This window comes from Pipistrellus kuhlii, unplaced genomic scaffold, assembly GCF_014108245.1.
Source record: "Pipistrellus kuhlii isolate mPipKuh1 unplaced genomic scaffold, mPipKuh1.p scaffold_m20_p_68, whole genome shotgun sequence".
Classification (NCBI taxonomy): Eukaryota; Metazoa; Chordata; class Mammalia; order Chiroptera; family Vespertilionidae; genus Pipistrellus; species Pipistrellus kuhlii.
The window spans coordinates 928416-950855 of record NW_023425571.1 but is presented as its reverse complement, the minus strand read 5'-3'; the positions used below and the strand labels follow the sequence as shown (position 1 = coordinate 950855).

The 22440-nt window shown below is 57.6% G+C and overlaps 1 protein-coding gene across 2 annotated transcripts in view; it reads right to left on the bottom strand.

Moving 5' to 3' along the window:
• Window positions 1–22440, bottom strand: part of MED27 (mediator complex subunit 27) — a 106189-nt gene that overhangs the window by 9120 nt on the left and 74629 nt on the right. The window contains exons 4-6 of one of the 2 annotated variants that reach the window (XM_036420441.2): window positions 19857–19950; window positions 6605–6712; window positions 2389–2430 (exon numbers count right to left, since the gene is read on the bottom strand). In XM_036420441.2, coding sequence (XP_036276334.1) covers window positions 2389–2430; window positions 6605–6712; window positions 19857–19950 — 244 coding nt within the window. The remainder of the gene's footprint in view (window positions 1–2388; window positions 2431–6604; window positions 6713–19856; window positions 19951–22440) is intronic. The other variant, XM_045575161.1, reaches the window with a different exon arrangement.

The window sequence follows — 22440 nt, the reverse complement described above, 5'->3', positions numbered from 1 at the left end:
GGCCCACGGGAACCGTGTTCTGCGTGGGTGCCATGCCCACTGCCGCCAGCTGATCGCTCTGTCTTTCTCCCTCCCTACAGGGCTCACAGGCCCCTCCAGGCTGAGGGAGCCAGCTCAGAGGAGAAGGAATCTCTCAGGAGACCTTGAAACAGCTGCCAGTCAAAACAAGAGTCCCAAAGCGCCACCGCCATATTGTGTGTGAGGAGCCCGACACCTTCCGCCGGGATCTGGCGCTGGAGGGCACTCGGGGAGGACAAGCTATTTTAGCTGCACCCAGCGGAGCTGCCTGCTCCCTGAGCTCCTGCCCCGCCAAGGGCTGGTCCTCACCCACAGCCTGGCGAGGGGGAGGGCACCGGCTGGGGTCGGGCCTGTCACTTAAAGCCGTGACCTTGGACAGGTTACTGTATTGGAAGGAAGGCACTTGAACAGGGTTTGACAAAGAGCAAGCATCCCAGGTGGGAGGGGTCCCACAAGGACCTCCTGATGGCTGTGAGAATTTCCATTTCCCAGGCACAGGGAGCGGGTGGCCTGCCCCAGCCCAGCAGCTCCTGAGCAGCTGGTAGGACTGTGTCCCCCCACTCCAGGCCATCCCCATGCCAGGCAGGACGGCGTGGGTGTGTGTGCAGGTGTGTGCCCATTCCAGGCCGTCTCCGCGCCAGGGAAGGGCTGTGCCCGCAGTGCCGAGCGGCCCCGAGCCCGACCAGGCTCCAGGGTCCAGGTGCTCTGGCTGTGGGGCCCTCCAGCATGACTCCATTGTCTGCGCCCCTCCCCTCCCGCTGAGCTAGGAGAGCTGGGCCCGGATTAGAAGTCCGTCCTGCAGGGTCAGTAACAGGGACAGTTAAGCCGAGTGCTTAGGAGTGCACTGAAGAGGAGCCTGCTAGAGAGCCGACCGTGGCGTCCCTCCAGCCGAGCCCGGCTGCCGCCCACCGTGAGGAGCCTCTGGCCGCGGTGACGAGCGCAGGCAGCAGGCGGAGCGGGACAGAGCTGCAGGCGACGGCTCAGGCCGAATCCTCACTGATTACCCTTGATCTGCTGCACCGCCGCTCCCCGCAGAGGACCCTGGGATGAGCGCGGCTGGGGAGGTGGCTGCAGCCTGACGGCTCACCCTGAGCCATAATCCACCCTCGCCAGCCAGTGCCGGAAAGAACAAGCCCGTCCCCGCCGGCAGCAGAGGGGCTGGGCACACTCTAGGAGTCCACGTGCCACCCAGATGTGCCCTCACCTCCTGCCCTCAGCAGCACCTGTGGACTCCCCAGCTCGCCCAGGCCGTGCCCTGCGTGGGGGTGAGGCTCAGGGCCGCTGCGGCGAGTGGGCGCTCAGCAGGGCCGCGGCAGCCGTCGCCTTGCTCCAAGGGCGGCCTGTCCCCGGGAGCTCCTGCTGGGACCTGCAGGCAGTTACTTGGCTCCCAGCACCAGGCCTGGCTGCTGCCTCCATGCTGGGACCTCTTCCCAGGCCGTCCACCCGCTGCTCTCTCACCTTCCGGCCTCGGGAGGGTCTGCCCGGAAAGGCCTCCCTCCTGTGATGGCCCCAGATGAAGGGCGCTCCCTGCTGCTCCTGACAGCAGCCCCAGTGACACCCTGAGTGCCTCACTGCGTTTCCGGCTGTCCCCCAGATTCCTGGCGGCTGCCACGGTGCCTGGCACATGCCAAGGGGCCCAATTCATAGTTGTTGTTGAACTTGAAACAATGAATAAAATGACAAAAACCTGGCTGTTCGCATGGCTGGATGGAAGCAGAGAGGAGGATGAAGGCGGAGGAAGCAGCAGTGCCCCGCGGGGAGCAGCCTGAGGGCTGGGCAGGTGGTGGGATCCTCTGTGGAGCAGAAGCCCTCCCACCAGCCGGAGCTGGAACGTGGATTTTCCCGTAACATTTCCCAAAAGCACTTCATGAGGAAGCCCAGTCTGTAAACGGCACCAGCACCAGCGTAAGGAGATGGGTAGGTGCGGGCGGGGCCACCGGCCTCCTGGGCCGGCCCGAGGGACCCCACCGGCCACGGGCTCCGAGAAGCTGAGCACAAAACCCAAGCTGAGCCTGAAACAACTAGAAAGACTCTGACTTTTTAAAAGGGATAGTTCACACACACAAACTCGCCCTTTGCAGGTTCCAGTCCCTTCGCTCTGAGGCACACTCCCCGTAATCACCGCCCAGAATGTTCCCTCGGAGCCACTGCCTGGCCAGGATCAGCTCCTGCCACCCCCAGCCCTGGGACACAAATCTGCTCTCTCCTGAGGTCTTTTCTTTTCCCTTCAGTCACGGTCAAGTAAAGGGAACCACAGTGGGTGGTTCTGGGTGAGATGTTCCGAGAGGCTGGGATGGAAGACCAGTGTGACCCCTCAGAGCACCATCCTCCCTCAGCGCTCCTGAGCAAGCAGCCGAGAGCAGAGCTTACCTTCTGGAACACCTGGTAGTTGGACTTGGACCATATGTCCAGCTGTGGGGAAGGGAAGAAAGGATGGTCAGTGTCAGTTTTAGGACCCGGACTTCAAAACACGATGCTTTAGCTGCCGCTGCTCAGCCTGGAGGAGTAAGACCGATGATTCTAGAAGCACCATCCCCGGATTGAAAGGGTTTAACCGTCCCGCCCGCATGCCTTTCTTCCAGCCTGCGGGGACGTAAGGAGCCTGTTGAAGGGAAACCGAGTAATTGTGCCGGCTGCTCAGGTCAGAGGCTGTGACTAGGGCGCCCTGAACTCGAACCCGGCCCAAGAGGAAACGTGGGCAGGGCTCGGCGGGAACCCAGGCCAGTCCTCTGGCCACACTGGGTACGCACGGGGCACTTCCTGCAGTCTCACCAAACCACGCGTCTCACAGGTTTGTGTGAGAGATCAAATGGATGCCCCTCTATTTCAGAGCAAGTGAAGGCTGGCAGACAGAGCACCCGGAGCGGACGGAGAGCTCCGGACAGGGCAGCTGAGCGAGGCCGCCAGCGTGTCCTCTGGCGCTAAAAGGTCCACTTTAATACACGAGGTCAAGAGTTGAGCAAATTGAAACACCTGGTCGATGGGCCTCCTGCAACCTGCCTCTGGGGTTGGCCGGGGGTCAAGGGGGGCCTGAGCCGCAGCTGTCTGATCCTGGGCCGTAGTATTGCTCCCGAGCAGGTGGGAGCAGGGCAGCAGTCAGCCGAGGATTCTCTGAGTCAGGAAGTGAAGGGCTGCATTTGACAGGTGAAGACACCAACGCTTGGCCTTCTGAAAACAGTCCTTGGAAATGGAAAGTTGGGCTGTGGCCCTGGCTGGTGTGGCTCAGTTGGTTGGAGCATCGTCCCATATGCCGGGAGGTTGTGGGTTCGAGCCCCCCAGTCAGGCACAGAGCTGCGTTGTGGGTTCAGTCCCGGGCTGTGTGGAAGGAAAACAACTGATGTTCTCTGTCATGTACGAGAGTTCTCTCTCACGTCGATGTTCCTCTCTTCCTCTCTCTCTCTCCCCTCCCCTCTCTCTAAAGTCTGGACGCCTGTCCTGGGTGAGGATGAAAAGATGGGCACCCCATCTCCTCCCGGCTCGCACTCAGCTCTATGTAAGTGGAAACCTTCTGGGGCAGCAGAAGGTTCTGGACCTCTGACCCCTGAGGGGCTCCTGCTGGCCAGGGGCTCCTTGCTGACCCAAGTCCAGGACGCGCCATGGAAGAATGTGACGGACTGAACATCTGTCCAAAGCCCTTCCCCTCCCGCTGCTGTCCACCCCTTCCCGGACTCCCACTCACCTCTCCTGGCTGCTGGGCCAACTCACAGGGTGCTGCCACTGCCAGTTAAACCAGCTGATGGGGCAACACTTTAAAAAGGCTTTAGGCTGAGACTTTTAACTTGACAGGTTTGTCAGTTCTAGGGGAAAAGAGACACACTACTTCCAGGAAATCTGAAGGAAACTGAAGAAACATGAGTTCCCGCCGAAACCGGTTTGGCTCAGTGGCTAGAGCATCGGTCTGCGGACTGAAAGGTCCCAGGTTCGATTCCGGTCAAGGGCATGTACATTGATTGTGGGCACATCCCCAGTTGGGGGTGTGCAGGAGGCAGTTGATGGATGTTTCTCTCTCATCGATATTTCTGACTCTCTATCCCTCTCCCTTCTTCTCTGTAAAAATAAATAAAAAAATATATATATATATAAAAGAAACATGAGTTCCCTCATAGCCACTCCTCGGCGGGCGGCCTGGGACGCTGTCCCCTCGGGGAAGTCGGTTCAGTCCCGTTCCCAGGGAAGCAGTGCAGCCCAGGCTTAAACACGCAGCCTCACAGACCATCAGATGGCTGAGTGAGCGATCTTCTGTGTCTTTATTCTAACAAATCACCGTCAAGATGACAGGAAGATGACAAAGATCCCAAATCTAAATTCCAGGAGAGTCACCGCCATGTCTGGGCTTGGGACGGACAGATCCTCCTGCAGTCTAGCCTGTCCTCCTGCCCGCCCCACCGCGCAGGCTCAGCAGACAGAGACATGGGCAGGCTGGAAAGAAGGTGTCTGCATACAGAGGGTTTTAATTTAAAAATTAAATTAAATCCACCTTCCAGGTGGATTCCATCAGATCCCGGAGGACCACCTGCTTCTCACACATCTGCCCCGGGCCAGCCATCAAGCCGTCAATACCACAGCCCAGGCACAGGAAGAGCCAACAGTGACAGGAACTTACGGAAGAGACATCAGCATCACCCACCATGGGCAGGTCAGGGAGTCTAACCACGACCCTCCCTCTGGTGGTCTCTGGTGCCCGCCCACCGCCCTGGGAATGGAAGAGGCCCCGCCTCCCCAGGACGGGGACAGGCCTACTATTTGGGAACTTCTCACTCCCACAAGGGGCTCCTCTGCAGGACCCGTCCCGCCCAGCAGTGCCCGCCCTGCGCGGCCCTTCCCCCACAGTAACAAGAGGCCCCTGTGCTGAAGGTCGTCTGAACAGTTTCAAAGGCCCTAACAAATCAAAACGCTCCCTGCATCCAATATCAAACGGGCCGGTGCCAGCTCTTGTTAGCGGAATCAGACTCAGCTCCCCGGCCCAGGCGCGCACACGGCCCGCTTTGAAGTGGGAGAAGCGGGATCAGCAGCACCCGGGGGACGGGCTGCCTTTGAAGGCTCCCTTTGATACCCACTCCCTCTCCGCGCGGAGGCTAAGCAGCCGTACGCACGTGATTGTGGGTAATTAACGGAGCCGCAGCGCGAGCGTAACCTAAATCCCCTAATGAGACGGAGTCGGCCGAGGCGCCGGCACTGCCCAGGTAAGTGCGGTGTGAGCCGAGGACAGGCCTGGGCGCCGAGTCAGCTCCGGGCGCCGCCCAGAGGACACCGCGCGCCAGGCCGGTGGCCTGAGACCTTTCCCTGTTCTATTCGAGACTTAGCCCCGGGGCGTGTGTCCAGAGTGTGCGCCTTGCGTGTCCTTTATTCTCTGACTCACTCTCCACTCCCTGCTGCTTCCTTTGTCCCCACCTCTAACAGCTCTCTCTCCCCTTTTCACCGCAGGCAAAGCACTTCACACCCCGTGGCTTTCTCATCGCACTCCCCCACCCCCACGCCACTGGGCTGTGCTCCAGGCCCTGAGGTCTATCCCTGGGACAATGAAGGACAGCTTGTGTCCTCAGGAGCCATGGACAGGGGGAGGTGTGAGCTCTGGCTCAGTGTGACTGCAGGTTTCAAACTGGAAAATGGGTCTAGGATTCAGTAACCCCTGTAGGCAAAGCTTGCGTCAGCACAGTGCCACCAGACTAACATACGGGTACTGTTAGCATTTTTACCACCTGCAAGATAGACATGGAAAGAAATAACCATGATGCAGAGAATTGAGCCTGCAACTGAGGTTCGGGCCCTTGACTGGAATCAAACCGGGGACCCTTCAGTCCGCTGGTGATGCTCTAACCATTGAGCCCGTCGAGGGTTGGCACCTCTTTTTTTTGAAGAAACCTCCCCTCATCAGAACGTGGCTGTTGGGCGAGTGCTACAGTGGACACACTGGGGTTCTGTGGGCCTCATGGACAGAAGGACAGCCTGGGGCAGACGGGCAGGTGCTGGGGCCCCGGGGGTGACCCGGCAGGAGCGCCCGTTCCGCTTGGGGAGCAGACACAATGCAGGCTGTCAGTGGCCATCAGCGTCTCTGCCGCTCGCCGCAGAGCCATATGGTCAGTGAGGGGCCGGGAAACGAGGGGCTCACGGGGTGATCTTTCCGTGAAGCAAGTCACCCCCGGAAGAACCCGCCTCAGGCCGGCATCGCTCAGTGGAGCTGCTGCCTGCGCTCCGTGTCAGCTCCCCAGGAAGCTGGGCGGCAGCCTGGGTGTCAAACTCGCATTTCCCTCATGTTCTGGGAAAGCAGAACGCCGGGCCGCAGGCTATTGATGTGCTGGGCGATCGGGCAAAAAAAAAGACAGAAAAAGGAAAAAATCCATTTCCTCAGAAGACACGTTAATGAGGCACCTGGGTCTAAGCGATGAATTAGGGCCTTGGCGAGGACAGTGGGGCCTGTGGAGGCCACGAAGGCTGTGCTGCGCCACCTCCACGTGGACACGGCCGTGTCCGATCACCGCGGCCTCCCCGTGTGTGAGCTGCTGTCCGCGCTCCATCCGGGCTCCACCACATTGGCCCGGGACTGGACCAGAACAGAAAGCAGACCAGTGGCCGCCCGCCCGCCTACCTTGCCGTCTTCCGTGTAGACGTTCTCGCTGTAGCCCTTCACAATCGTCCGGTCAATGAAGAGGCTCCGCATGACCACGATCACCTTCAGCACCTTTCCCAAGGTCACCTGCCAACACACGTGTGCAGACATGAACACCACGCCTGAACATGCAATCACACTGAGCTAGGCGAGATGACGAGAAGGTGACGCACCACGAGGAGGGATCACAAGGGAGGCCAGAAGGGAGGCCAGGAGGGGGGGCTGCTGGCTGTCCTGTGCCTGCACCCCGAAGCACTCAGTAACGAGCTCCCGGCGACACAAGCTCCTCCTCCTCCACTCAGAGACAGCCCGGGCCCTCTTCTCACCACGCGTGGCTTATAACTGGCTCATACCTGTCCGGACAAGCCCCACGTGCTTGCTATCTGCCGGTAAGGTGACAGACACCCCTTGTTCTCTCTGCCCCGAGAGGGGCTTCCCCCAGGCTGGCCCTGACTCGGGTGCTCCAGGAGTCAGCGAGCCGGGTTCTCAGCTGCCGGCTGTGCCCCCGGAGTGCGGGGGGACCCCGGGCAGTCTGTTCCCGTGGCCGGTCAGAGGGGACTGTAATCGCAAAGTGGCTGAACCTTATCTCCAAAGAGGAACAGAATCCTGGAAACACGTTTAGGTGCTGTTTCTCTTTTAGAACGTTCAGGAAGCACATGGATTAAAATATACAAACACAGTGAGAGTCACATGTGCAGGGAGCAGTGCCCGCTGTGCCCTGGAGCCCGGCACGCAGGGCGGGCACGGCGCCCCCTTTCGTCTGACACCTGGATGAGCCCCTGGAGCGGGTTCCGAGGAGGCCGGCCACGGCATTGGCCAAAGGTCCCCGCTGGTCTGAGTGAGGACAAGAGCCACTTCCCCGGGCAGCGTGCAGTCAGTCCGGCGTGGCCTGCAGAGGCGGCGCGCACTCGGCCTGGCTCTCCGCTGGCCACCCTGTGGGACAGGAGCCGCTCCCAGTCTCCCTGATATAAACATGGCTGCCACACACTCCCGTTTCAGACGTCTGGGATCACTTCCTGAGGACAGATTCGCGGAAATGTAATTACTGAGGCAAATAGTACAAACATGTTAAGGTTTTTGATGCAATCTGCCCACGTGCTGAGCACAGGGTCACGCCAACCAGAGAGGTGTGAGCATGCCCGCTTCAGCTGGCTCTCGCTGCAGCAGGTGCTGTTCAAGGAAAAGAGCACAGACCACCCTGCCGGGAGCACCACCTTCATTATCCCTGTAAGTCTTTCATTAAAGAAGCTTTAAAATAACGTACCATGAAGGAACTCCGGGGACCCATCCCAACGGCACCAAGTACACCTCCCGGCCAGCCTTCCCCTCCCCCACCTACTTCCCCTTCTGCGTGTGCGTGGATTTAGCTGGTTGGTTACCCTTACCGTGTTGTTTTGAAACGAACAGCAGAGTGTAGTTTCCACCTGTAAATGTTTCAGGCTGCATCTCCAAAAGATACAGGCCCTGGACCAGCAGAGCATCACCGTGACGCACGCACCCCACGCCCACTAAACCGGCCATCTCCCCGTTCCCCCGCTCGGTGCCGTGAGCCTGCTCAGCTCCAGCCTCCCACGCGGCACGCTCCCGAGGCTGCTGGTCCCGGGACCTGAACATGGACCCGCTGTGACTGCCCACTGTCTTCTAAGAGAGACATCCTCTCTCTACCCCCCTCCTCAAGGTTTGCTGACGAAACCGGCTCATTTCCCGCCGTTTCCCCGGCCTGGATTCTGCCGACGCCTCCCGGCGGTGTGCTTGACGTGTCCCTCTCACCGCACTTCCCGTAAATGGGTGATTAGGCGGCATGAGGCCTGACGGTGTGTGCGCCAGCACTGCTTCCCAGGCACGTTCCGCTCCGCCCGCAGCAGGCGGGACCCGCTGACCCGGCGTTGACCCGGCGGCTCTGCACGGCGGTTCCGTGCGGCCTCCGTTCCCCTCCCAGCGGGACCGCTTTCACAGAAAGCTCCCCTCCCGCCCGGCCACGGGGCGGCAGGCTCCCTCTACAGTAGGGGTGTCGAACTCAATCAGAGAAGGGGCCAAAATCTAAAATCCAGCCTAAATCGCAGGCCGAATGGTTTACTGAACAGTCATAAACTGTCATTGTGATGGAAACGCAGCAGAGTGCAGTGATGACAGCGCGGTGCGGGCCACATTGCAAGGCCTGGCGGGACGGATTTGGCCCGCGGGCCTTGTGTTTGACACATGTGCTCTACAGGAAAGGCGGGCACAGGCTCAATTCTTCCCGTTCCTGTCCCGTTGTTCACCAGCTTTCTCCCACTGCAGACGGGTTCCTTCTCCTCCCGCATCACCCTCCGCTCTCAGACTGAGCCGGCTGCTGGCGTTTTGTCTGGTGCGATTAGTATTCGTGTTGAGGCTCAAACTGCCCCGTCTGAGGCTCGTGGGCACCTGCTCGACGTAGAGTCCCTCATGACCTGGCCCCTGGCGCCTCCTGCCGTGGGGCGCCTGCAGCTCCAGGCCGCCTCTCACCCCCTGCCAGGCCTGGCCCCGCAGCCCTGGTTCCGCCCTGGGAAATGGACCGAGACCACACCGGGCAGGAGCCGCAGCGGCTCCGATGGGCTCAGGTTTGCTGTTAATTGTGTGAACCTGCATCAGGGGCAGAGTCCTCCGCCTTTTTCTCATCCCGTGTCCATCTCCCTCGGGTGTGATGTGTTGGTTTAATGCATCGGCATGCGGCAGGTGCAGGTGGAGAAGGAAACGCAGTGCGTCACACACAGGCCAATGGACGCCACCTGCAGACTGGCCAGCGCAGCCCTGGTCACAGGCAAGATGCCCAGGGATACGGCAGGTGGAATCCTGGCAACTGCTCTGGGAGACCACAGACAAAGCTAGTGCCAGCTGGTAATGAGGCAGGCTTGCCGTTGCCACGGTAACCCTTCTTCTATACTGAGCAGCACATTTCCAAGGAGCTCCCTCCGTACCCCTCCTGCGCCTGTCCCGCGTGTTCCATGGCAAGTTGTGGCTCAAAGGAAGCCTGTGGGCCTGCCGGCAGGTCGGACCTCGCTCCGCATCGGGCGGCTGCACACTGGGCAGCTGGGCTGAAGCCGCCCCCCCTCCTCTGGTCTCATAGCTGCTGCCCGCGGGGAGTCATCCATTAGAGAATTCCTAGTTCACCATGGCAAGGCTCGTCGCAGGCGGGAAAGGCAGCGTGGAGCGAGACTGAGAACAGCAGAAATATTTATCTCCACTCTGCCACCAAATGCCATCTAACACAAACAGGGCAAATACGGCGCTGGATCCACCCTCAGGCTGTGAGAGACCGAGAGCTTAGACCTTGTCCCTCCGGGCGTGCGCAGGGGAAGGCCAGGGAACCTGAGTGGCGTCTGTGTCGGGACACGGGAGGCAAGCTGACAGAAGGCTTTAATTGCACCAGAATCCAGGACCAGATGCACATGCATGACCCGGCACAGAGCCACATGTGGGAGGCCAGGGCTGGCACAGCGCCTGTCATTGGGACAAAGGCGGCCCGGTGACCTCGGCTTCAGGGGGAGGGGTGTGTTACAAAAAGAGAAGCCAACCACCAGCCGCTCACACCACCAGCCGCTCAGAGATGCCCTTCTCCAGGACGCCAGAGCCTGGGTCTGCAGGTGCTGTTTTCCAGGTGTAGTTGGAAGGTGAGGGAGGGGGAGGCAGACAGGCCTAGCTCCCCAACAGCAAGAAGAGCCTACGTATTTGTCCCAGTTCCCGAGAAAGATGAAGTGAGTAATTCCTATAAGCACTCATTCACCGAACAGATGAGTGCCTGTAGCAGGGGACACTCGGTGCCGACACGAGCTGTAAAGGATTAAAACGTCATCTGTCCAAGGGCCCCGTCATCACGGCGTCAGCAGAAGCCTCGAGGCTCAGGAGAGTCCATATGGCTCCTCTGGCAGAGGTGACAGAGTGACACGTGACTGAGTAGCTGGAGGGCACCCTCCACCCGGTGGCCCCGAGGCACCCTGGAGGGGGCGCCGCCTGGTCACCCTGTGCATGGCACCTTCATAGGCACTGGGTTCAGCGCCTGTCGTCACCACAGGTTGAAAGGTGGAGGCGGCTGGACAGTGAGCACTCCCCCCTGGCGCTCCTCCTGAGAGGTGCTCTTAGATATGGTGACCATGTTCAGTGCCACCCAGGCTCCCCCTGACTCCTGAGGTCCTCCCCCCAGTGCAGACGTGTCCTGGGCAGGGCATACCTGTGAGGCCGCACACGGATGTCTGGGCGGCTGGCTTGAGCGGCAGGTGGATGGTTTTGCTGCCGCCTGAGAGGTGATGAAGAGAAGAGGGCAGAACAGAGGCGGGGGGAGAGGAGGGCGGGAGGAAGGGAATCACTTCCCTTTACTGAGTTTGGGTTCTGCTGAGATGCCTACATGGAGAGACGGTCAATGGGCAGCCAGGAGACGGGACTCACGGATGAGGTCTGCCAGATGGTAGAGTTTACGGCTGACTTTCCCACCGCGGCGGGTGCGAGTTCAGACCAGCTGAGACCTCGCCCTGAACACGCCCAGCCCGGGCTCCGGGGCAGGAGGCCGACCCAGCACAGGTGAGGGTGGTCCCCGCACTGCCCCGCCACCTGCCCCAAGGACTGTGGCTATGAGACAGGTCGGGGAAACCACACACACACCCCCTCGTAAAGATTCACCATGCACCCTGGCAGGTTAAAGGCTCTGAGAAGGACTGCAGTCAAGGAGCCTGCTGAGCTGTGTCTAACCACTGTGCTTCCTGTGCACATCACCCCCTCAGCAAACTGTCCTGTTAGTCTCAGGAGGGAACTCGCCCTCCGTTGCAAAGGCTCAGGGCGTCCTCTGTGCAAAGTCGCCCCCCCCAGCCCCGCCCTCCTGTCCGTGCGTTCGGCAGCGCCTGGCTTTTTACCATCTCGACTGTCGGACGTGCGCCGCCTTGACCTTGATGTAGAAAATGTTCATTCAAATCAATACACAGACAAGGTCACTTTAAAATCCAATTAATATGAACGGGAAGAAGTGCCCACGGCTCTGTGAGCTGGAAAGGACCCGTGGCGAGTTAGCGATGACAGAGGCCTCGCTGCGGAGGACGCGGCGGCGGGCTCCCTTACGCACGGGCTGCGGCCACAACACCGAGAACTTTCTGGCATCTACTTACGGCGCCTTAAAATTCACCCGGTTTGTTGGGACAAATGCACTGAAAACGGTGAATTCCTGCAGCCTGATTTAAAATAAATTAAACCGGCTGCAGCTCCCCCGGGAATCCCTGGAGACTCCAGGTGTCACTCACTGCAGTGAGGGGCAGCGATTTGCATTTATACAGAACAGTCACAGCAGCGGTGGCAATAACCGGGACCCGGTGGCAATAACCGGAACCGGGGAATGGAGGCCCTGGCATTTCCGAGGCTCGTTCCCCCCAGCTTCCACCCAGGACTCGGGGCGCATCCTCCTCGGGTTTGCCACCGCGACCCTCCACTCCGCTCCTTGCGAACGAGAAGCGTGGCTGCACAGCAGGAACCGGAGAACCGCACAGAGACGGGCCATACTATCCTCTGCTCCTCGCTTTCCCACGGGGAGCCCAGCCCTCCGCCCTGGAACCAGGCGAGCACAGGCGATGAATGACCAAGCAGCCAGCGGCAGGAAGGACGGCATGTTCTGTCCGGCTGGAATGGGTATCAGGGATGCCGCTGAGAGACCGTCCACGAACCTCTTTCTCTGCTTCCTTACCCCGGGCTTTTCTAAGGGGTGAAGGCATCAGGGCTGAGCTTCGAGGGGAGCCCTCAGGGATGTGCAGTGAGAGGCTCTGCAGTGCAGGGCTGCACAGAGCATCCCGCACTGAGCCAGACAGTCATGTGAGTGCGTGCACGTTCACGGGTTACACTGCAGCAGCGAGGTAAAGCAGCCCCGCTCCTTGCGGCAAAGGGCAAGCTGCCACCTGTCCTCCCCTCGGACAGCTCAGAGGACCATTCATCTGCCTTTTTCATTGGAAAGCGGACACAAACCAGCAGACTCCGGCCCGCCCCGCTCCGCCCCGCCCCCAGCCCGCATCTGCAGCAGTGGCAATGCTCCGCACACTCATTACTCTGTAATGACGCCTGTTTGTAAATAGCAAGATGAGATGCAATTAAGCCACGAGAGGCTAAATAAACACGCATGCTAATTAGGACCTTTCCACGAGATTTGTTTTCACGTAAAGACTGGAATTTACCTTTCATTAATCTAACTTAATTGCAACACGCACCAATAAACAGTCAACGTGAGGTGAGTGCTCTGAATGGCTCCCCCAGCACAGGGCGGCCGGGATCCTGGCTTTGGATAACAAGCCGCCATCTGCGGAAGGCGGGGACTGAGTGGGCAGAGCCTGCTGAGCACAGGGAAGGATTTCGGCTGTAAGACAGGTCCGGAACCATTACCATGACGCCTGAAGGAGGTCAAGGTCATGGGTCGAACTGCAGCCTGGCCGCTCTGGTGAGTCAGCGAGCTTTGCTCAATGCCATGGTGTCAGACATCACCCCTTTCCGTGTCAGCTCCTTCACAGGCTCCGGGAGGGGCGGAGTCACCGTCTGGATCCATCGGTTCAATCCAGGCCGGCGCCCGGAGGAACGGCGCCCGGGCAGCGGCTGCGGGAGCCGGGCCAGGCCCTCGGCTCTGAGAGGCCGCCGGTGTTGGCAGGACAGAGAAGTTGGCGCTCTAGCCTTTGATTCCAGGCGTGAAAGATTACGTACAGGTGACAATGAAGCGGAAACAGAACGTGATGGAGTATCAACACCGGACAGCTCCTGTGCAGAGCCTCGGGCACCGAACGATTCACTCATCGGCAAATATCGACGGCACCGCGGGCAGCCGGCGCTGGTCAGGCAGGGAGCCTCCGCGGGAAACGCGGCTTGTTCTGGACCCTTTCCTCACAGGTTTCCATCTCCTTCCCCGTCGCTGCTGCTCAGTCACCTGCCACCTTCCTCCTGTCAAGTTCAGGCATGCCGAGGCCCCCCCGCCCGCCCCCCTCCCTCCTGCCCCAGCGGAGCCAGTGGCCTGGACCCTGAACCTGGAAGAAGCCCGATCCTGCAGGGTTCAAGGTGGCACGACGCTCAGGCAGCCCCCAGGGAGCTGGGCCCCGCGTTGAACTGCCAACAGCACCCGTTTGGCTCCTCAGCGCCTAAGGATAGAGCAGTGCTTAGCAGGCTCTCCCGCCAGCACGTCCCTCAGTGTACGCCACGGGAGGAAGAGGTGTCCCTGTCAAACAGGTCGGGAAACCACACACACCCCCCTCGTGAAGATTCACCGTGCACACTGGCAGGCTAAAGGCTCTGAGAAGGACTGCAATCAAGGAGCCTGCTGAGCTGTGTCTAACCACTGTGCTTCCTGTCACATCACCCTCCTCAGCAAGCAGTGCCGCAGGAAGCCGCCTTGGGAATGCTATATCAGTATCAGGAGAGAACTCGCTCATTCCATCTACCCATCTCCAGCCTGGACGGCATTTCTCCACCCGACACCGCCCCTCACTCACTCCGCCCACAGCTGCCGTAGGAGCAGCCAGCCTGAGCGGGATCAGAGAGGCTCCCGGGCGCCGTGGGTAAAAACCCACCACTCTGAGATGGGTAGGCTGTGCTCCCAGTTCTAGGACTCTCAGATTCACTCTTACATTTGTTTTGATGGTCACAGTGAAGCCTCTGAGAAGCCTGGTCTTGTGGCAGCACCCCCGCCAGCCCTCACTTAATCACTCTGGTGGATCGTATATAACAACAAAACAGCGGAAAAAAACCCTCTGTTAGCGAGCAGATGTCTAGCCCGTTTGCAATTAATACAACCCACTTCCATACAATCAGCTGCTTAAAATTCCTGGAACAAGATGGAGAAGTGAAGATGCAAATGCCCTGATTTTAATGAGAATGAATGGAAACGATAAATCCTCTCCCTCTGAGAGGAGGTTACCGTCTACATAGAAGTCCCGACTGCACCCTAAATTTACCACCACAACCATCGCTGGATAAAGCCCGTGGAAGGAGGGAAACAGAACGGGGAGAGTCAGAAATATATTCGGAAAGTGTTTCCTACCCACATCACATGCTATCAAAGCATCCCCTTTAAGAAACCTTTAAAGAAACCGGACTCTCTGCGCCACATCCCCGGCTCACAGGTGCGAAGAGCTTCCTGCGTTGGTGTGACCCATGACCTTGTCGTGGACAGCGCAGAGGGTGACTTGAGACCAGGCCTGGGGCTGACTCCCTGGATCTCAAGTCACACCCCAGCTCCTGTGCTCAGCATGACCTTCTGAATCTCTGTTCTCTTCCATGAGATGGTGCTAACATCTTGCACGGGGGGCTGGTGTGAAAATCAAATTGATAAGCATATATCACAGCTCCCACCACACGGCAGGCAGAGTTACAGGGAGCAATTATTAGGATTCTACTCACGATGGCAGGGGCAGACTTTTCTGGAATCAAGACAAGTCTTACCCTTCGCTTTTCTTTCTCCCTGCGTGGAAGGCCCGTCAGCTTCCTGAAATCCCACCCCTTCCGTGAGGGTGGGGGCGGCTATGAGGTCCCTCCTGGATGGCACTGTTACTGTGTGAACTGCCCCCCATTTCCCACCCCCAAACAGGTCCCCTGGCTAGCTCTGGGCTGAGCTGGCCTCTAACCAGCACCGGAGTCCAGCAGTCCCTGTGCGTTGGCGTGGCTTAACCCACCCGGGCAGCGGGCAGTGGGAGGAGGTCCTTGTTGACGTAAACAACCAGAAACTTGACTGCCACCCACACTACTTGAGCCCGGCTTCATCCACTCAGCGGCTGCTAGCAGGCCTCCTCTGCCCAGGCACAGCTCTACACACATGACAGGGAACAGGGAGAACTGGGTAAAATTCTGTTCTGGGGCTCCCAGTCGTGCAAGACGGTGGCTCAGGCTGAGCAGAAGGGCAGGGCCAAGCTCTGTGCTGCCTGGGAACCGGCACTCAGAAGGGACTCAGTGACCGCCACGAACAGAGGCCAGCCAGCGGCCTTCACAGGCACAATCCGATCCCCGAGGCTTGGCAGTGGCTCAGAAACACCCAGAGGCGAGGAGGGGGCCGGGAATCAGAAACAACATGCACCTTGAGTCAAGCCGACAGAGGTTAGCCCTCAGCCTGCCAGAGTGTCCGAGCATGGCACCGAGCCCGCGCTCTGCTCCAGAGAGTGCATTCCTTCTAAAAGGAAATCTATTTGTATTGATTTCAAAGAGGAAGAGGGAGAGGGAGAGAAACATCAATGATGAGAGAGAATCATTCATCGGCTGCCTCTTGCACGTCTCCTACCGGGGACTGAGCCCAAACCCAAGCCTGTGCCCTGACCGGGAATCAAATGGTGACCTCCTGGTTCATAGGTAGACACCCAATCACGGAGCCCCCCCCGGCCGGCCAGAGCCTGCATTCTCACTCCTGAAGGGGGTTGATGGTGATGACCATGGTGTAATGCCCACCACCACGCCTGTATCTACGTGCAGCCCAATTATCTCAATTAACTTTAATAAAATTCACTATCACATAACTTACATAACTAATAATGCCTCAGATCATGGCGGTGTGAACGCCTACTCATTTTTTAATTCAGCTGGCAACCGAAATGGATTGTGTGTGTCACGTTTATTAAAACGACAACTGTTTTATCTCCACGCATGGCACAATGGAAGGATTAACTGGGGGGGAAATCAACTATGTGGACGGGGCTGGGGAAGAGAGTAAAATACAGAGACGAACTGCTTTAAAATCAGCGGAAGATGGAGTGCGGCCCCGGAAGGTTTCAATTATTTACACGCGTGGTCTGTGCAGTGTAAATCCGGGCTAATGAGATTCAATTGCTGGGCATAAATCTGCCGAAGACAACCGTGTCCACGGCAAACAGCAGCGGCTCCGGTTAATAACTCTTCACAACAAAGATTATGACTCGGGAAGAGGAGCGGCATTCTGCTCCACGTACTGACTGCAGTGGGTGCTGGGAGAAATGGCCCCATTTGGTCAAATACAAAGTGAGACAAGTTACAAGGGAGTCAAAGGGCCTATTGATCAATAGGGTTGTTTTCTAATAACGAGATCAGCGCCAATAATTTACACCGCTCTTTGTCCTGCGGACACTGTGAAGTCCCGGAGAAGCCTCTCTGTAGAGTGCTCCGTGTCCACCCAGGCGGCTGAGGCCATGACGAGGTGGGAACGGAGGTTACTGAGTCACTGGCCAGGCCACACGCTCCTTCAGAAGCCTATCGAGGCTCTGTGCATGTGGTATGTGATATTGTAGGAGCTGTCTAATGGCATTTTATTTTACTTTAAAAAATGTGTCTATTGAGTTCAGAGAGGAAGGGAAAGAGAGAGATGGAAACATCAATGATGAGTGAATCATTGATCGGCTGCCTTCTGTACCTGCCCTATTGAGGATTGAGCTCACAATCCGGGCATGTGCCCTTGACTGGAATCGAACCGGCACTTTGTGCATCTGCGGCCAGCTCCCTGCTAGATCACCATGCGGGCTGTCCTCCACGCAGCATGTCATCAGTAGGTGTACCGGTTAGTTCCCCACCGCTCCCCTCCCGTGCCTCAGAGGAGCCAGTGCCAGCAAACCTCAGACTTCAGTCTCCTCCCTCACAGACAGAGCTCGGCTTCAGCCCAGCGGCCGCTGTCATAGCCGACAACCACCAGCACCCCGGGTGCGGGCGAGAGCAGCCCCGTCACAGCCCCCGCCTGCCCCGAAACGCTCTCCCGGGGAAGCCGGGTAGCTGGCCTGTAGCCAACATCCCTCAACTTTTACTCTTTATTTTTAAACCTCGACATTTTTAATCATGAATAAACTTCCATTCATCTCACTGCCATTGCAACACCCGCTTTTGGAAGCACTGTTGTGACGCCCAGTTTGACACACTGTCTGAATATGCGTACGTTGGACACACCTGTCCTCAGAGCAGCAGTTCTAACGTTTCGGTCTCGCTGTGGTCCTGGCACTCTGTTTCTGGGGGAAGCTATCAATGTTCGCCACGTTAGAAACAAAACAGAAAAGTCTAACACAGACGCAGGCCAATGGGCATGAGGGTGCAGAGGGTACCTCACGCTGGGCAGCCTGGGAAACAGTGAACCTGAACGAGAGCGAGAGGAAGGTGCTGACTTGGGGAGCCCCAGAGCAGTCTCTGCGGCCCCTTGGGCTGGACCCCCATCTGAGAAGTGCTGCCTTAAAGAACGGGTCTGATGTCAGAAAACAAATGTACAATTTTTGTGTGTCAAAAGGAAGTAAAAAATAAAAGATGACTTTTCTAGTGAGTCTTACAAAATGGCACTTTCAAAACAGCATGTAACAAAGAATTCCAATCATAATCAGTGCTGTGGCTAAGTGTTGGAATCTGGGTACAGATTCCGCAAGTGGTTGCCGCAGCATCACAGAATGTTGTTTTTTAAATTAGGTATTTATTATTTATTATTATTTTTAATCCTTACCCAGGGATATATTTCCACTGGTTTTTAGGGAGAGCAGAAGAGAGCGGGAAAGACAGAGAGAAACATCGATGTGAGAGAAACTCTGGCCAGGGCTCAGGCTAGGGAGGAGCCTGCAACCGAGGTAAATGCTCTTGACTGGAACTGAACCCGGGACCCTTCGGACTACAGGCCGATGCTCTGTCCACTGAGCCACACTGGCCAGAGCAGCATCACAGAATTTTAGACTCCGGAGCGTTCCCAAGGAGGCTGGAGCTGTGCCTTGGCCTCGGCACACGGACACGGTCTGTGTCCTGCTCCGGCGCTGCCTCCCAGGAAGACGTTCTGGCATTTTCCTGGGAGCCGCACATTTGCATGCGCTAAAGCACGGCTTCTCAACCTTGGCACTGAGATGTATCCGCGTGGCTTAAAAAAGACTGTCATTCAACAGAAGGCATGAATATGTTAAAGAGATGGAAGGTCAGTTAAAATGTATGTTTAGGAAGATTGACAAATGAGTTTTATTTGTTGTAAACTATGTAACATAAAGATTCAGTTACATACTATCAAAGTATCTTTCAAATATGGTTGAAGCTTCATCTTTTCCCTACAATTTTATACCTGGTGAATCAGTCACAATTTTTAATATATTTTAAAAATATATTTTATATATTTCAGAGAGGAAAAGGGAGAGGGAGGGAGAGAGATATAAACATCAATGATGAGAGTAAATCATGGATCGGCTACTTCCTGCACACCCACATGGGGGATCGAGCCTGCAACCCGGGCATGTGCCCTGACAGGGAATCAAACCATGACTTCCTGGTTCATAGGCCGACACTCACCACTGAGCCACACTGGCCGGCAGTACATGAGTATTTTAAATGCCGAAAGAAGCCAGCTGCTTGCTCTAGTCTCTGACTCGATTAAGCGCGTACAGTGTTTTGACTGCTGGGAGGAAATTAATAATGGGATGTTAGGCGGTAGATGAACCGAAACTAAATATCAACACAGCGAGGTTTATTTTGGATGACTGAGCTCATCTCCTCAAAGAACGGAAATAGGATTTATTCCATCATGATATTAACATCAAAGAGCCCCCCGCAGGGCAGCGAGAGCAGCCACAACAGAGGCTGCAACTGCAGGTGCATCATCCGGGAAGGGAGCACACAGCGGTGGCCATGACCTCCGACTCACAGAGACGCCGGCGGAAGTGAAGTCATTTGAATGAGCTAGTGTCCAGCCAGGAAGAAGGGAGGGTTGGGTTGGGGCTGGGGTTGGGGTTAGGCTTAGGGACAATTCTGGGATGGAACTAGTGTGGATGCCTTGTTCCTTCCCTCCCCCGCAGCGGTCCCCACTGCAGCCCCCGCGGACACACGGGAGAGAAAGATGCTGTGACCTGTCACTCGTGTGTTCACCTAGCAAACATTTACCGAGCGCCTGTGTGTCCGCCCTCCCGCTCCCGCCCATCGCCTGCGTGCATCTGCCGTCCATGCGCATGAAGAGGAGGCGGAGCGTGTCTCCAGGTCAGACACAGGGGAGGGGCCGCCCCCCATTTCTGAGGGTCTCCGGTGCCCTGATCCCTCTCGGCCCACGGGGAAAGGCTGGCCCGCTTTAGATGAGCCAAACAGACCCCACCGCCTTAGAGGGAGCCACGGCTACCCCCTGCTCCTGCCCCTGCTGCCTGGGCAGACACTGCGCACGGCCAGGGCTCCCGGACAGGCCTGAAGCCTGAGGCTCTCTGCTGCCCCTGGCGGTGGCGGAAAACCCAGAATCTGCCTGGGTCCACGGGCTCTGGAGCTAGTGACCTTACACCCTTTACCGTGCTTTCTTCCATACAGACGGTCAGGTAGAACTTACCAGAAGCATCGCTGACGTTCCATTGGGTCTGGATAACTGGATGGACATTTCAGGAAACATCCTGTCAATGCGGCTGATGACGTCATCGACATACCTACGGGAACAGAGACATCATGATATTAACGCCGCACGAACGGCGCCTCGTCACGGGAACACAGACCCGCAGTGCTCCGGCTTCCGTCAGCCTCACGTGGACTGTGGAATCCATGGTCAGGAGGCTAACGGGACAACATGGCTCTTTGGAAAAATACTCCTTCCCTGTTCCTCCTCTTGCCTTCCAGGCAACAGTCTTCAGTTAGGGTGAAGGTACCCTCACCCTGACCCAACCCTTCCTTCTTCCTGGCTGGACACTAGCTAATTCAACTTATATCACAATCTTTGCTTAAACAGATATTCAGTGTTTGCATGCTACACTCTATGCTTATTGATTTTAGAGGGAAAGGAAGGGAGAGGGAGAGAGAGAAAAACACCAATGTGAGAAACATTGATTGGTTGCCTCCCGTATGCACCCTGACGGGGGATCCAGCCACAACCTAGGTATGCGCTCTGACCGAAGTGAACCCGCAATCCTTTGGCGTATGGATGACTCTCCAACCGGGAGCCACCCGCCAGGGCTATACACACGTCGCTAGTAGCTGAGCTACACAGCGGCGCGTGAGTTCACTTGTTGGACAGCTTCCTGCTCTGCCTGACTTTCACTCGGTTAGCTTTCTATGTCCTGTTACCATTCTACCCCTGAACTCCCCACATGACTAAACTCCTCCCACAGTCCACAGCTTAGGCCTCTATCAGCGCCACTCTTTTCGGAGCCTTCCTCCCAAAGGAAGTCCTTTGTGCTCTGGCCCAAGCCGAATCTCTCTCTTAAGGTTACAATCACAGACAAACGACTGAAATGTAAGCGCCTGGCATGGCACCTGGCACATACAGACACCTCTGATCCCCTGTGAGCCGGTTCTGCAAAAACGCCCCGTCTCGGAGTGTGAACTCCCTCCAGCCAAGGCTCACCATGGAGACGCCAAGCGCGGCCCCGACAGAGCTGGCCTGGCTCCGACCCTCTGAGCATGAAATCCCCCAGCGTTTGTGCCCGCCATCCAGCCCGCTGGCCGCAGAGGGGGTGTCTGATACAGCAGCAGAGATGCAAAACTATCCATTAAGGATTCTGCATTGGGTTTCGTATCTGTTGGACACGACAAATTAAATTACGGTCCATTAGATCAGGGACAAGGGGAGCCGTGTTCTCGGGGGAGGGGAAGATCAGCTCTCCGCTCACAACATGAAAGGCTGCGGCCTGCAACCCAGGCCCCTGAGAGCGGCGGACAACACAGAGCCATGTGTTTAAAACGCCATCAGCTGGGGGGGGGGGGGGCGGGCGGGCAGACAGCAGTCCGCTGTTAACTCGCTCCTCAGGGCAGTTACCACAGTTCACAGCAGGAGCAGGGAGCCGCAGTAAGGAGAGGGCGGGGCAGTAAGGACCGCCCGCAGGAAGACCGCAGGGATCCGGGGAGAGGGGGAGGGGCGCTGAGGGCGCAGGCTGCTGGGGAAGAGGGCGGGAGACCGACATTCGACGACATTCGACGTTCACCTTCAAAGCCTTCTGCAGACTCAGCACCGCACAGCTGAGAGGACCGAAGAGGAGGCCATGGCACTCAGAGGCAGAGTCCAGAAAGAACAAGAGGCAGTTCTCAGAGGGAAGGCCCATTCTGTTGATGAAAAAGGCTGAGGAACAGCCCGGCCAGTGTGGCTCAGTGGTTTAGCATCGACCTATGAACCAGGAGGTCACGGCCTGATTCCCAGTCAGGGCACAGGCCCAGTGTGGGGCCTGCAGGAGGCAGCCGATCCAGGCTTCTCTCGGCATTGATGTTTCCCTCTCTCTCCCTCTCCCTCTCCCTTCCTCTCTGGAATCAATAAGAAACACAAAGAAGGCCAAGAAGTAGTGACTAAGAAACCACACCTCAGGCCACACCGTCCCTTCCAGACGTCCAGCTGCCTGCTGTGCAGCCTCGCTCTGAGCTTCCTGCTGCGGAAGGTGAAAGCATGAGGGAAGGAGGAGGTCCGCTCACTTTCCATCACTCCGATGCTCCCCGCCCTGATGGAGGCACACGGCGAACTCCGCCGCAGGGTCCACCGGGCCACAGGACGCTCGCCTATTTCTCTCCAAATCCACGTACGCAGTTTAAACCCAGTTAATTCAGACTCAGCAGGAAGAAAAATCTGCTGTCCTGTGAGAACGGAGGTCATTTGCTAAGCATATGCTAATGGGAGGGGGGCATGTTTTCTGAACGATCCTCAATCAATAGCCATCATAATCAATAGCCATCATAGCTCCGACAGCAGGATGCAAATGAACCAGGACCTTGGCTCAAGGCGGCCTCCCGGCTGCTCTCCCGTGCGGTCACCTTGAGGGACTCGCAGTACTTTCTGGAAAGCCTGTCTGTAGTGGGCGAGGAGGTCCGGAAAGCAAGCTCGGTGCAGACTGCGGGACGCGTGAGGAGGAGCCGGAGTCCTGGCCGCGGGCCGCACGGACCCCGCGTGCTCCTCGCACTTCCATCCCGTCTCCGGGAGCACTCGCTGGTGCAGGCAGCAG